Source organism: Notamacropus eugenii, chromosome 1 (genome assembly GCF_028372415.1).
Source record: "Notamacropus eugenii isolate mMacEug1 chromosome 1, mMacEug1.pri_v2, whole genome shotgun sequence".
Classification (NCBI taxonomy): domain Eukaryota; kingdom Metazoa; phylum Chordata; class Mammalia; order Diprotodontia; family Macropodidae; genus Notamacropus; species Notamacropus eugenii.
The window spans coordinates 346,093,804-346,109,497 of record NC_092872.1 but is presented as its reverse complement, the minus strand read 5'-3'; the positions used below and the strand labels follow the sequence as shown (position 1 = coordinate 346,109,497).

The following is a 15,694-nucleotide window of genomic DNA, read 5'->3' as shown; positions in this document are numbered from 1 at the left end:
GGGAGCGGGGTGTCGCTAGACCTCATAGCACTTCTGCCCCAGGCCCTGGGTCTTTCCCACTCGGCCCTCTGGTTCGTGGGCTCGAGGTGGGTATGGGCTGCAGACAGCGGGATGGAAAGAGGGGGCAGCCCCGGGCTCCGGCTCGCAGCTCGGAGTCGGAGCCCAGACCTTCTCCTCATCCGCATTTTTAGCTCGCTCCCTGGGCGCGCAGCGCACACCTGCTTCCCAGCTCCCGCGGCCCTAACCTGGATTTCCTGCTCGGGAAGAGGCGGGGGCGGAGAGAGGGAGGGGCTGGAGAGGGAGCCCGGAGGGGGCCGGGCCGCAGACAGAGGGAGGGGCGGCCGGGCTGGAGCCTCCCGCAGACGTCAGTAACCTGCTTGGCGAGGGCCGCCAGCGGCGCTGCTGCTGCTGCTGCCGCTGCTGCTGCTCCCGCTCCCCTGGCCGCTGAGCTTGGGCCGGGGCCGGGCCGGGCTGGCGAGCCGGCCCCGCTCAGCCGGGGCCATGTCCTAGCCGCCGAGCCGCGCCTCCGCGCCGCGCAGAGCCGGCCGGGCCGGGCCGGGCAGGGCCCGGGCTGCGCGGCCGCCGCGCCTGGAGGACAGGGAGGTGGAGGCGGCGGCTGCGGCGGCGGAGCTGCTGGCAGGAGCCGGGGCCCAGGACTGGGGGACCCGAGGCCGGAGCAGGTGAGTGAGCCTGCCCCCTACCCCCTCCTCCCCGCCGCGGCCGGTTCTCCTCCTCCAGCTGCCGGCCTCGTCCCGCCCCGCCCCTCACCTGCGTGGGCTCTGGAGAGAACCTGGGCTAGGGGAGCCCGCTGTCTGCGGGGGCCCCGGCCCACCTGGGCGCGCGCTCCGCCCTCTCCCCAGCCAGACAAAGGCGCGCGCCCCTGCTGTCCCCAGGTGCGGCCCGGCCAGACCCCTCCACCCCACCCCCCGCCTGAACTGTCAGCGCAGCGCGGGCGCGGCGGGGCTGGGGGAGGGGAGTGGCTGTCATCCTGTCGCACTGTCCCACTGTCCCACTTTCAGACCGGGCCGGGGGTGGGGTGGGGGGGCAGTGCCCCCGAGGATTAGGAAGAGGGCCTGGGGTTGATGGCTGGGGTTGTGAGCGTCTCTGGCTGTCGCCTCTGAATCTCTGCGGGGCGGGGATGGCTCCTAAGGCCGCAGCCATTGCTGCGAGAGGGGTGAGCGCTGATTCAGGATAAGGCCTCTTTTCCTCCCCTCCTCCCTCCTTCCCTGTCCCTGCCTCTTCCTTCTTTTTCCTCCTTCCCCATTCCTGTTCTCCTCCGTTCTCCTTTCCTCCTTGCCTCCCCCTTTCCCTGTCCCTGTTCTCTTCCCTTCTTTCCTCCCTGCCTCCCCCTTTCCCTGTCCCTGTTCTCTTCCCTTCATTCCTCCCTGCCTCCCCCTTTCCCTGTCCCTGTTCTCTTCCCTTCTTTCCTCCCTGCCTCCCCCTTTCCCTGTCCCTGTTTTCTTCCCTTCATTCCTCCCTGCCTCCCCCTTTCCCTGTCCCTGTTCTCTTCCCTTCATTCCTCCCTGCCTCCCCTTTTCCCTGTCCCTGTTCTCTTCCCTTCTTTCCTCCCTGCCTTCCTCTTTTCCATGTCCTTGTTATTTTCCTTTCATGTCCTCTCTGCTTTTTCTCTTTCCTTTTCATCTATTCATCTTCTGCCTCTCCTCTGTCTTCCTCATCCTTTAGTTACCTGTATCTTCTCCACCCCTTCTATCCCTTGCTCTCTGTCTCTTCTCCAGCCCTTGTCTCTGTCCTCCTCACTTCTGTTCCTGTCTCTCCTCCTTGCCCTTGTGTCTCTGCTCCCCACCCTTCTATTTTTACGACTCTTCAGCTCCCTATCTGTCTCTCTCCTCCCTGCTGTCTCTCTATCTCCTCTCTGTCTCTTCCCCCTTCCCTTTTGTCTCTCCTCTTCTTACTGTTTCTGTCTACCTTCCCCTTTCTTGCTCTCTCTCCTTTCTGTCTCTCTGCCTTTTTCTCCCCCCATCCCCTTTCCCTTGCCAGTCTGCTTGCCTCTCTCAATTCTTAAATTTAGGGCTTCTGTAGTTTCTTCCAGGGAAGGCTCATTTTTTTTCTGAGAGAAGAATTCATGAAGTGGATTATTTTTCCTTCTTTCCTTCTGGTAGCCAAAACCAGTAAAGGTCTGAAACCATTAGTGGTTGGGATGGGACTGGACAGGACAGGATTACCTGCTGGGTAGTGAGAAGTAGTTCCATGCTTTGGGTGAGGTAGGGTGAGTGTGTGTGTGTGTGTGTGTGTGTGTGTGTGTGTGTGTGTGTACCTTCCCTCTCATCTCTGTCATCTCAGGATTTAGGCATAAGCTTTATCATCTTGGGCAAGTCACTTTATTATCCTCAACATTAGTGTCCTTAGCTATAAAATGGGGATAATAATACTCAGACTACTTACTTGACTGAGTTGTTTCGAGGAATGTGCTTTAAAGTTTAAAAAGTTCTACAGAAATGTAAATTAATATAATTATTATCTGATTTTTGTTTGAATACTTCCAGGAACAGGATGCTCACTACCTTATAAGGCAGCCTTTTCTGTTTTTATGCTGATTGTTAGAAGTTCTTCTTTGTTTTAAACTGATATTTTTTAATAACTTTTCTGAATGATGCTAGTTCTCCTTTGTTTTCCATTGGCTGAACTCTTTTTTTAGACTAAGTTTGCTGTAGATGAGAAGACTGATTTTAGAAGCAGTAGTGCTTGAGAAGAGCTTGGGCTAGTCACATTCTATTCCTTTTCATTCTAGGGCTCCAGGATTCTCAGTGTGAAAGTAATAAGGAAAAGGGAGAAAAATCCTGAACGAAAGGCAGAATCCAGAGCAGAACTGAAAGGGGCTTTAGGGGATCACCTCCTCCAGTAGGTTCATTTAGCAGATTTAATCTTCAGTTCCCGAAAGAAGTGACTTGTCCAAGGTCACAAATCAAATTGGTATCAGGTCAAGATTCATTTTTCCTCCTATACCTCACCAGTAGAATTAAATGAAATAGAACATCCCCAGAGGAATAGGTCTGGCTTTAAAAATCTTATTTGCAAACATATTTTAAGGGATTGGTTGGCATCTACCTGAGAGCAAGGGCCTTTGGAATAGGTATGTGAAGAGGGTGAAGGAGGGAGGTCCACAGAAACAAATACATATTTTCCCTGGTTGCCCAGATACCCAGAGGACAGAATTGGGGCCTTCTGGAAAAATCCTCTCTGACACTTGCTACTTGTGCACAAATTCCTTAACTTCAGTTTCCTCATATGAGCAGTGAAAGGTCTGGACTAAATGGCCTCTGAGGTCCCTTTCGCACTAAATTTAGGACACTAAATTGCAGGGAGGTAGAATAATGAGGAATAAACTTCCTAACCATTAGAGCAGTAGAAGAGTAGAAAGATTGCCTCATGAGACAGTGGATCCCTCTTTGAAGTCTTTGAGGAAGATTCTGGATGGCTTTGGGGAATGAAGAAGTGAGTCCTGCTCAGGAAGGGGTTAGATTAGATGCTTCCTTAAAGCTTGGCCATTCTGAGATGCTGGACTTCACTGGCCTCTGAACCAACACCCTGTGAATAGGTCTGTGTTAAGCACCTAAATGTGTGCTAGATACTGCATATACCAAGACAAACAAAACAGTCTTGCCTGCCTTCCAGAAGATTACGTTCTGGAGTGGGATGATTAAGATGCAAAACATATACATGATTTGAAGCAACAGTGCTAACAGCTAAAGACTTAATATAGGAGTTTAGTTGTTTTTCAGTCATTTTTCCGTTGTGTCTGTCTCTTTATGGTCTCATTTAGAGTTTTCTTGGCAGAGATATTGGAGTGTTTCCCATTTCTTTCTTTAGCTCACTTTACAGATGAGAAAACTGAGGCAAACAGGGGTAAGTGACTTGCCCAGGGTCACACAGCTGGGAAGTGTCTGAGGCTGGATTTGAACTCAGGTTTCCCTGATTCCAGGCCTGGCCCACTGTCTACTGTGCCTCTGACTGCCCCTTCCTATAGGGAATTGAACGCAAATTAAGACTTGAAGGAAGTCAGAGATTATAAAAAGTAGAAGTGAGGCCTGGGAAACTGCCTGTGCCATAACTGGCTCAGAGAACAGTAAATTGGCCAATTTGGCTGGAACATGGAGTATGTAAAGGAATGGAATGTGTAAGAGTGCTGGAAATGTAGCCTGAAGTCACATTATGAAGGAAGAGGAAACCCAGAGGGAGTGGAGAAAACTGAGCTTTTCCTGGGAGCCCCTTGTCTGATTAAGGCCTACTCTGACCAGACCCTGAAATTTCAAGTAACTTTAAACTAACATGTATAGACTTACCAAGTGTGGTAAGTTTGGCATATTTTTTCATGTAGCATGATGCTTTGCATTTCTGTGATGCTTTGTAAATTACAAAAAATCTAGCTTCACCGAGAGGTGTCATGGAGTAGTCAATATTGAGTCAATCAGTCAGTAAGCATTTATTTATTAAGTACTCACTATGTGCCAGGCACCACTCTGGGGATAAAAAAAAAAAGCTAAAGACAGTCCCTTCTCTCAAGGAGCTCACGGCAAACAAATATATACAAACAAGCTATATCAAGGATGAATAGGAAATGATTAACAGAGGGAAAGCACTAGGATTAAGAGGGATCATCAAATGCTTCTTGTAAGAGGTGGGATTTTAGCTGGGACTTGAAGGAAGTCAGGGAGCCAGGAGGTAGAAATAAGGAGGGAGAACATTCCAGGCATGGGGGACAGCCAGAGAAAGACTTTGGAATGACTTGTTTTTGTTTAAGCTGATTCTAGAGTCAAGTCCCACTTCTGACACATAGTGACTGTATGACTCTGGACAAGTCACCTAGGATACTCTCTAAGATGATAAGCTGAAAAGGTGGTGCTAGCCTGCATGGTAGAGGAGGTTTCCTCACCAAGGTCAATGCAATTATAAATTTAATCCTTATTCTGTCTCCTTTATAAACCATAATGTTGGCTACTGTTATCATAGTCAAGTCATCTGTGAGTCCTGGTTGGATTGGAGCCAGGGACTAGGGAAGAGTTGTCTTAATTTAAACCAGACTCATTGTCCTAGTGATGGAAGAGCATCTCAGGACCAGAGTCTTGGCCCCTAGGAAGCTTGGGATGGAGTGGGAATTTTCTTGGTCCCCAAATGATCAGGCAACTGAATTGGCAGGCATCGGAGTCTGTTGTGATGACTTCAGTGCTTGCTACTGTGCCTCTCCTGGCTTTTCCTGGAGTGAATTATCAGATGGTATCAGTACAGAACTGCTCACGTTAAATAGGAAGGCCTGTATTCAATGAAGCTGTATTCTTGATAACCTCCAACCCACCCCTCTCCTGGACAACAGGCCTGACCATGCTTATCAGCAGATGTTCCGTGGCAGGAGCTAGTGTTACTCCAGCCCTTGGCTGGCTCTTGCTGCTGGGTGTCTCTGAGGCTTGAAGCCCTTACTCAGGGTGTATGGAGAGGACAAAAAGGTGGGACCAGGCACAGGGGCCTTTAGGGAGGGGTATCATCCCTCCCCCATGCAACAGAGCTAGAGAGAACTAGATGATTCCTTTGGCCAAAAGGAAGAAAGAGGCCTGAGCCCTATAAGGTATAGTATTTGGCTTTAATCAAGGTTTTAAGACAACTCTTTTCCTATTGAGTCAGTTTCTTTTTTAAAATAAGTTTTTTATTGATATTCTGTTCTTATGTCACCATAAATCCTGTATCTTGCTGAATCACTTTCTAATATGCCTAAATGTGAGAGATGCAAGGGAAGAAACATACATAACCCATAACCTAGTCTGGTGTGTTGGGTACCAGACTGGACCTGGAGTCAAAGCTAGTGATGATGTAACAGCAGAGTAGGAGAAAAACCCTAGGACTGAATCTCTCTCTGATATTTTCTTGTTACCTGGAGTACTTATTCCCCTCCTTGTACTATGTACTAGTTTGCCTATGTACTAAAAGGGGGAAATCAAGAAGCAGTGGAAACAGTACTAAATGTTGGACCATTCTGGACCTCTGTTTCCTCATCTGTAAAATTAGGAAGTGGGTCTAGATCAGGGGGTCAGCAAACTACAACCCAAAGGAACTTTATTTAAAAATGTAAAAAACAATCTTAGCTTAAGTGCTGTACAAAAACAGATGGTAAGATATGACCGGTTGGTTGTGGCTTACTAACCCCTGTTCTTGATGGCTTCTAAAGTCCCAGCTCGAAATCCTAGGATTCTATGATTAGTTAATTTCTAAGGCCTCTTCCAGCTCTAAATCCCTTCTATCTATGATCCTATTACTGAATTAAGATTGTCTGGTCTCTTTACAATTCTCAAAATTAAGGAGATTTCCCTACTATCATCCGAGGCATACACTGGTCTAGAATGTGGTTTTCTCTGCTTCCAAATGCTGACCTTCATTTAAGAAATAACTCTAGTCTCATTTCCTTTTGGAATCTTTCCCTGCTTACTCCCACCATCACTCGGTGATCCATCCTCTAACCTTTTATTTAGTTAGAATTACAGGGCATACCTGCTCCCCTCCTCTCATCACAAATTGTCTATTGATTAGGGTATTTCCTGACAGTGAAACCTGGGATCTTTAGTCACACTGGGACCACACTCCTCAAGGGCAGAATTTCAGGCTCATGCTTCTCCCCTGCCCTCTCCGTCCCTAAAATATGAGCTCTCTGATGGCAGATACTTCATCTTCTGTCATAGCAGAATAGAGAACCGGGTGAAATGAGGGTCGTTGACCTCCACTCTCTGGCTTCATTTGGGAACTGGCAGTCCCTGAGACAGTAGGTAAACCCTGAGCAGCTCTACATGAGTTCAGCTTGATCAAGGATACTTTTTTTTTTTTTTTAGTGCTACTAGACAAGAAGGTGTATTAAGGAAGGGAAGGCTTCTTTCTAGATCATAGGTAGAATTTAGAGCTGAAGGGGACTTAGAAATGAACTAATCATAGAATCCTAGCATTTAGAGCTGGGAGGGTCTTTAGAAGCCATCTAGAACTAGGGTTAGTAATCTACAATCAATAGGCCATATCCTGCCATTTGTTTTTGTAACATTTAAGCTAAGAACTGCTGCTTCTCAACTTTGCTGCTGGCCTCAAGGTATATAAATCTAGCCATGAGCAGAAGTCTCACTAATTTCTGTCTCTGTCTCTGGCCCTGCTTGCTCCCTGGCAGGAAGCCTTCCTGGGTTATAGGAATCACATAAGACCACTATAATGCACTTATCATATTACACTGTGTATTATAGTGATGAGGGTTTGTGCTTTACGTACCTACTAAGACTGTGGACTTTGTGAGGGCAGGGAGCCTGCCTTATTTAAACTTTAAATCACTTTGAACAAGGATGCGATATATACAGCAGGTGCTCAATAACTATTTGTTGAATGAATGAATTATAAGGTTTTTGAGTTGGAGGGGACCTTAGAGATCATTTAGGCCAGAGGCATCAAACTACGGACCCCCAAGAACTACAAAATACTGCAGCCACTGCGAACCAGGTTAAAATGTAATTGCGAATTAAAAAACAATAAATAAAAATACAGTACAACATGTTATTGTTGTTCAGGCACTGAGGACGTCTAACTCTTTGTGATCCCATTGGGGATTTTCTTGGATTACTGGAGTGGTTTACCATTTCTTTGTCCAGCTCCAGATGAGGAAATTGAGGCAAACAAGGTTAACTTTCCCCAGGGTCACACAGCTAGTAAGTGTCGGATTTGAACTCATGAAAATGAGTCTTCCCGACTCCAGGTTCAGCACTCTCTGCACTTTGCCACCTAACTGCTAATGTTAATCTGTGGTTTTCTATCTATTTCGATATACAATCTGCAGGGATTCATTTCTGTTTGAGTTTGTCACTGCTAATTTAGGCTAGTCTCATTGGGCAGATGAGGAAACTGAGACACAGGTTAAGTGATTTTTCTCATGCTTTCACAGATACTAAGTAAAAGAACCAGGACTTGAACCTAGGTTTTAAAGTCCAATATCTGGCCCCCCCCCCTTTTTTTTCAGAAAGCTCGAAGAAGAAGTGACAGCTAGCAAGATGAGTGTGACATCATGGTTTCTGGTGAGCAGCAGTGGCACTCGCCACCGGCTGCCAAGAGAAATGATATTTGTTGGCCGGGATGACTGTGAACTGATGCTTCAGGTAAGTGTAACTTGAGGGAAGGGCTGGTTTTTTTTGAGTGGAATGGGCCTTCAGATGCCTCTTGTCCCCTAAGATGCTAGTCCCCTGAGAGTGCTGATCAGTGGGTTTACAGTGGGGTGGGATGCTTCAGAAAGTAGTGATTTCCTTATCACATGGAGGGCTTCATGCATACTCATTTGTCTAGTGTATTGTTGGGAGCATTTCTGATGTAGTGTTGGTTTGGGCTTGAATCTCTGAGGTCCCTTTCTGGTCTGAGATTTTGTGATTTTGGTGCCTGCTGATCCTAATTCTCAGTCTTTCAGTTGCTGTCAAAAGGGACAGTTATATAATGGCAATGGGGGTAACTACAGCTGCCTATACAGAATAGGGCACGTGCATTTTCTGGAGGGAACTGGGTTAGAGACTGGAGCAAGAGAGAGACTGACTAATTTGCTTTTCACCTGATTCCTATTAGATTATGAGGCTCATTGAAAATGAGTTCTAGAGGGGACTATTCCTTATTCCTTAGAGACAATCTAGCTCAACTTCCTCATTTACAGAGAAGGGAAGAGGTCAGAAAGTTAATATAGCCATTCTAAAACATCAAAGCTCAAAGAGATTGTGGAACCAAGATCATGAAAAATGTTAAAGCTGGAGGGACCTTCAGAATATATAGGATATATATATCTAATATCTAGAATTTATATTTAATATATATAAGATATGTGTAGATTTATATATATCTAGGACAGAGAGAGAGAGAGAGAGAGAGAGAGAGAATATGAATATGTAGGATATCAGAAATGGGAGGGCCCTTAAAATATAAAACAAAGAATGTCAGAGCTGGAAGGAAATTTAGACCTCACAACTTAGCCTTTAAGGTTCTAATGAATCTTAGAACAAAGAATGTTGGAGATGGAAAGAACATTTAGAACGTAGGATGTTGATTATTAAAATGGGAAAGGACCTTAAAAACCGTTTAGTGTAGTCCAACTCCTTCATTTATAGATGGAGGAACTGAGGTCCAGAGAGGGAAAGACACTTGCCTAAGGTCATACAGAGGTAGTGGAAGAAATGAGATTAGAACCCAGGTCACTTAGTTCCCAGACGCCTAATTTCTGTCAGTCCCTGACTTTGGGCCTGGGTTAGATTTGCACAATATTCACACAGCTCATGCTTTCTCATTGTGTTTTACCTTGGCAGGTCGTCCGTGTTTGGGGTTGGGAGTCTGTGTTTGTGTTTTTCACAATGAGTCATGTCAAGGTACTGGCCTGCCCAGCTTAGCTCAATCTGCCTGAGGAATGGGTGAAGCTCAGTATGTTGCTGCTGGTGGTTGAGACCTGGACATCAATTCAGTTCTGTTCAAAACAGTGAACATTTATTAATTACCTACTATGTGCAGGGAATACTTAGATGAAAAAACACACACACTCATATTCCTTGTCCTCAGGGAGCTTATAATCTGCTGGGGGAAAGGCTGTGAGTGGTATACAAATAACTATGATACAAAGAAGAGAATAGAGACACTGGTGAGATCCAAGCAAAGTGTGCTAGGTGCTCTAAGAAAGTTTGAGAGCTCATTTTCAGCATGAGGTAGTGGTGCTTGTGGTGGCCTTGGGGGAAGAAAAGGATTTTGAAAGGAGTGCATTCTGAGTGATGGTGAAGGGGTGACAGAGGTCAATGAATAGAGGCTGGGAAAGGCAGAATGAATTAAAGGAGTGATGAGTAGGCTAGCTGGGTCAGAATATAGGGTGTGTGAAGGTGAAGAATGTGATAGAAGCTTGAAAGGTATGTTGGAGTCAGGTTGTAGAGGACCTTGAATAGCAAGCTTAAGAAGTTTTTCTTTTGTTCTGGAGGTAATAAGGAGTCACTGCAAGTTGACTTTAGTTGTGTTTTTTTAAAAATTTTTATAGGAGAGTGATATGATTGGAGCAGGGGGGTTTAGGAAGATTGTTGTCAGCTATATGAATAACATCCTGGAGAGGGAGAGGCTAGAGGCAGGGAGACTAGGTAGGAGATGATGATGATGGTGGTGGTGGTGATGATGATGATGATGATGCAGCAGCAAGTCTGAACGAGAATGACTTAGAATGATCAGTCATCCTATAGAATGTGTTCATTTAACAAATGTTTTAAGTGCCTTTGGTTTGCTGATTGTCAAGAAAGTCCAGTCTCTTTCCTCATGGACACAATCATAGTTATAGAATGATTAGACTAAAAGAGATTCTTGATTTTATAGATGAGACCCAGTGACTTACCTAGGGTCACATAGTTAAAGTTCTCATAAGGCTGAGATTCAGACTTAGATTCTCTGGTGTCAAGTTCAATTCTGTTTCTGTTACGAAATAGGCAGCATGGTATAGCAGATATGACGCTGGATTTGGAGCTGCTAAGACTTGAGTTCAAACCCCACCTTGGATACTTATTAGCTAGGTGACTGTGGGCAAGTCACTTCATCTTTGTGAGCCTTGTTTCTTCATTTGTGGAATGGAGATAATAATAGCACCTATCTCCCAGGGCTGTTGTGAAGATCAAATGAGATAGTATTTGTAAAGTGACAAACCTAAAAGTTTTATATACATATATATATATATACAGATACACACTCTGGCTATTATTATATATATATAAATGCTAGCTATTACTATATATGCTAACTATAACATATATGTTATATATATATACATATATAAATGCTAGCTATTATTATCATTCTTACTGTTACTTCTACTACCACTAATAACACTACCGCAAACCTGCTACTTGATGCTACTGAATAAGGACAGTGGTCTACTGGTAAATGTTTAACAACCAGCTCGCTAAAAATGTCCCACATACTTTTATGCTTAATGTGCATTTTTATTTTAGCATTTTCTCCTTCACTTTCTTAGGTCTAAATGAGCAAGCAGACACTAAATCAAATCCTGATTTGTAGTGTTTGCTAATTTCCAAGGTTTTAGTACTCACATTAAAAACTTAACAAGCCAGCTTCAGGAAGGGGGAGATCAAATATGGCTACAGATAAGTGTGATACCAATCAGAATATGACATGTGCAACCCAAGTGTACAGATTAGAGACACAAATACAGACACATAGCATGTTTTCTAGCCCCTTGGCGTGAAGAACTCCAGCCCTGGAAGAGACCTCAGCAGGTTCAACCCTTACCTTGTTACAGCATTCCTCACAAGTGGTGATCCAGCCTTCCTAGTGATGGGAAACCCACTCCCCTGAGTCAGCCCATTCCATGGTTGGTTATCTCTAGTTGTAAAGAAATTTTTTCTTATATTTAGCTGACTGCCTCCCTGTAACTTCCCTCCTCCCACACATAGCATTATTTCTAGTTGTGCCTTGGGAGGCCCAACCAAGCAAGTCTAACCCTTGTCTGATACGGTAGCCCTTCCAATGCTGGAAGTTTAGTATGTTATTATTATATTACTGTGTCCTTCTAGGGCCAGTTGCTAAATGTCTCTAGTTCCTTTAATTGATCTTCATAGGGAATAGTCTTTAGGTCCCTCCTATCCTCTTCTGCATGCAATGCAGCTTATAAATGTCATTCATTTGGCAAACATTTGAGGTAGCAGATGGTGTGCTAGGTCTAGACTCATGAAGACCCTAGTTCAAATGTGACCTTAGGCAAGTCACTGAATCTCAGTTTGCCTCAATTTTCTCCTCTGTAAAACAGGGTATAACAGTAGTGCCTTCCTTTACAAGGTTGTTGTGAAGATCAAGCCTGGCACATAGTAGGTACTATATAAATGATAGGTTTTTGCTAGTGTTACTATTATTATTATTCTTAAGACTGCTGCTTCTTTAGGGAGATGAGACAGTCATAATGGATGACCAAGGATGGAGATAACGAATGGACCTGTGATTCATTGATGTAGGGAATTCTCAAATAAGAAAACTCCGTCTGCTCCTGAGGGTCATCTTGTCTGCATCATTGTGGTTTTAGAGAATTGCCTAGAGTGCTGCAAAGTTAAGTGATTTGTCACACAGCCTGCGTGTTTCCGAGGTGGCGCTTGAACCCAGATCTTCCTGGATCTGAGGCCAGCTCTGTATTCACTAGTGAATCCGGAATTACTCACTGCTTGTGTTATTTCTGCTGCTTCTGCAAAGGAAAGTGATTTTTGACTAGAAAAGACAGAACAGAAATGGACAGTAGGGAATCGAAACCCTCAAAGAGTAGGGAGGTAGCGAGAGCACCTGGCTGTTTTTGATAAGTTCCAATGACCAGACTCTAAGGGAGTGTCCTGGAGATCTGTCCTTAGCCCTGTGGTGCTTGACTCTTGTTTGTGGCTTAGATCAAGGCCTCGAGGGACTGTAGTAGAATATAAGACCCCGGAGGTTAGAAATTTAGATTTTTGTCTGTATCACCAGAGCTTAGCATGGTGCCTTGCATGGTGTATACACTTAATAAATGCTTGTTGAATTACATTGGATCAAATTTGTCCATGACATAAGCAAGGAAGGTTTAGTAAGATGCTGGGTGGTAGGATACAAGAGGAGCTCAGCAAGATGGAATGAATGTTGGATTGTGGCCGGTAAGATGAAATATAATGAGAGTAAAGAGAAAGACATACTTAGAATCAAAAAATCCAAGTTACAAGTACAAGCTGGGGGAGGTGAGACAATATGTAATGGTATATAAGAATGTACAAAATTTATGAAAAAATAAATATAAGGTAATTTGTGGGGGCACTAGCAGCTTATGTGAGGATCAGGAAAGGCTTTGTGCTGCAGGTGGTATTTGAGCTGAACTTTTAAAGAAAGCTCACAAAAATAATAAGAGCATTTTTATAGCACTTTGCATGTACTGTTTCACTGTATCCTCATGACAACCCTTTGAGGTGGTGTTATTATTGTCCCCATACTACAGGTGAGGAAACTGAGAGATGTTAAGTGACTTGTCTAGGGTCACACACCTGGTCAGTGTCTAATGTAATCCCAGATCTTCTTTACTTTATGCCCAGTGCTTTATAACTACCTAGCATTTATAGAAGGCTTTAAGTTTGCACTGCCTTGTGCAAATATTCTCTCATTTAATCCTCACAAGAACCCCCATTTTACAGTTGGGGAAACTGAGGCAGACAGAAGTTCATGACTAGCCTAAGGTCATTTCAAATGTCTGAGGTAGGATTTGAACTCAGGTCTTCCTGATTTTAGGTCCAAGACTTTAACCACTTTACCATCTCAGTCGCACCTAGCTGTCCTCACAGGTTTGCTGCTTTGTGCTTCAGACAACTATGCTTGAGGAGCACTTCTAGTATCTGGCAGATTCCCAGTGGATTTTAGGTAAATACTCTTGTGAGTCCTGGCTGAGGTTTTGTTTTAGGCTACCCTGACACAGTAGGAGAAGGGCTGACCCCCAAGACACTTGTAGCAACAAAATATCAGTACTAGGAGGACAGTGTCAGAGCTCATCAAATCTCAGTCGAGGCCATGTTTTGAATTAGTGGCAGATCCCTGTCAAGGGCCCAAGGCTTCTGACTCCTGAATTTGAGTTCAGCCATTTTGGAGCTTCTACTTCATCTTTTGAACAGGGCTGTTAATCCCTGTAAGTAATCAGAGCATCTTAGTATATCAGTTCATTTCTCAGAGGTGATTTATAGTTCAGGAGTCTTTCTAGAAATCTCCCTGCCTCTCCCTTCCTCCTCTCTTTTTTTGTTAAAAAAAAAAATAACAAACAAACCTCAAACTCAACAAACTCAAGTTGATTGCTAATAGAAAACAGACATGACTTTAAAAAAGCATCCCATTCCTAACCTAATCTCAGCATTCAAGGGATGGTGTTTGTTTAGTATTGGTGTCACAAGCCACAGGACATATTTGTGACGTGGCTGGCTGGCACAAATACCAATGAATGCTCAAGAATTGTCTTTTTCTACAAATAGTAAAATATGTGCCATTTTCCAAATAAAGCATAAAATTAGCAAAACCAAAATACATAGCTAAATGTATAGGCATAAAACTTTAAAATTTATGCCTCTCCAAGTTGCCAAAACAGTTTTTTTTAAAAAAAATATTACTTCTTTTCCCCACATAAAATCACATCTCTCATTAGGAGTTCTAAGGATGCAGGGAGGAGGGGTCAAAATCTCTTGCTTCCCCAACTTGACAAAAATGGCAGGTGAAGTTGTATGGTAGTGTATTCTCTGCCTTAAAAATGATCAAAATTCCAGTATTATCATTGGTGCCACCACTGGTAATGGTAACATAAGGTAATATATAGTATTGGGAAAACTCTCTGTGGTTGTTATAAGGAAGCCTAGGAATGGTATTGTGGGTGTCCTGAAGCTTCCTTTGATGGGGCTGTATACTTTGGTGAAGGAGAGCTGGGTTGACTTTGGCTGGTGTGGATTCCCTCCGCCAGAGAGAATCCAGCTCATGGACAGCCGGGTGTAGTAGGGACCATTGATTCTTCATGGAAAGCTCATAGCTCAGCCAGGGGTGGGGAACCTGTGGCATCCAGGCCATATGTGGCCTTCTAGGTCTGCCTTTTGATGGACTCCAAGTTTTATAGAATAAATAAATATAATATCTATATATTTTATAGAGTATTCATATTTATTTTATAGAAATTATGTATATTCTACACAATAAATAAATATAATAAATAAATCCCCTTTTATTCTTTTTTTTTAAAATTTAACTTTTAACATTTATTTTCACAACATTTTGGGTTACAAATTTTCTCCCCTTTTCTCCCCTCCCCCCCCCAAACCCAAGCATTCTAATTGCCCCTGTGACCAATCTGCTCTCTCTTCTATCCTCCCTCTCTGCCCTTGTCTCCATCTTCTCTTTTGTCCTGTAGGGCCAGATAGCTTTCTTGACCCCTTAACCTGTATTTCTTATTTCCCAGTGGTAAGAACATTACATTTGATCCTAACACTTTGAGTTCCAACTTCTTTAGCTCCCTCCCTCCCCACCCCTTCCCTTTGGAAGGCAAGCAATTCAATATAGGCCAAATCTGTGTAGTTTTGCAAAAGATTTCCATACTAGTTGTGTTGTATAGGACTAATTATATTTCCCTCCATCCTATCCTGACCCCCATTACTTCTATTCTCTTATGATCCTTTCCCTCCCCATGAGTGTCGACCTCGGATTGCATTCTCCTCCCCATGCCCTCCCCTCCATCCTCCCCCCCACCCTGCTTGTGCCCCTGTCCCCCACTCTCCTGTATTATGAGGTAGGTTTTCCTATCAAAATGACTGTGCATTTTATTCTTTCCTTTAGTGGAATGTGATGAGAGTAGACCTCATGTTTTTCTCTTGCCTCCCCTCTTTATCCCTCCACTAATAAGTCTTTTGCTTGCCTCTTTTATGAGAGATAATTTGCCCCATTCAACTTCTCCCTTTCTCCTCCCAATATTTCTCTCTCACTGCTTGATTTCAATTTTTTTTTTAAGATATGATCCCATCCTCTTCAATTCACTCTGTGCACTCTGTCTCTATGTATGTGTGCGTGTGTGCATGTGTGTGTGTGTGTGTGTGTACTCCCACCCAGTACCCAGATACTGAAATGTTTCAAGAGTTACAAATATTGTCTTTCCATGTAGGAATGTAAACAGTTCAACTTTAGTAAGTCCCTT

The 15,694-nt window shown here is 44.1% G+C and overlaps 1 protein-coding gene across 4 annotated transcripts in view; it reads left to right on the top strand.

Moving 5' to 3' along the window:
• Positions 1 to 523: 523 nt before the first annotated feature.
• Positions 524 to 15,694, top strand: part of CEP170B (centrosomal protein 170B) — a 121,271-nt gene continuing 106,100 nt past the window's right edge. For 2 of the 4 annotated variants that reach the window (XM_072630050.1, XM_072630047.1), the window contains exons 1-2: positions 524 to 680; positions 7,991 to 8,126. In XM_072630050.1, the coding sequence (XP_072486151.1) occupies positions 8,022 to 8,126 (105 nt within the window). In that variant the 5' untranslated portion in view covers positions 524 to 680; positions 7,991 to 8,021. Of the gene's footprint in view, positions 681 to 1,091; positions 1,175 to 7,990; positions 8,127 to 15,694 lie in introns of those variants that run through there. The other 2 variants (XM_072630049.1, XM_072630048.1) reach the window with 2 other exon arrangements.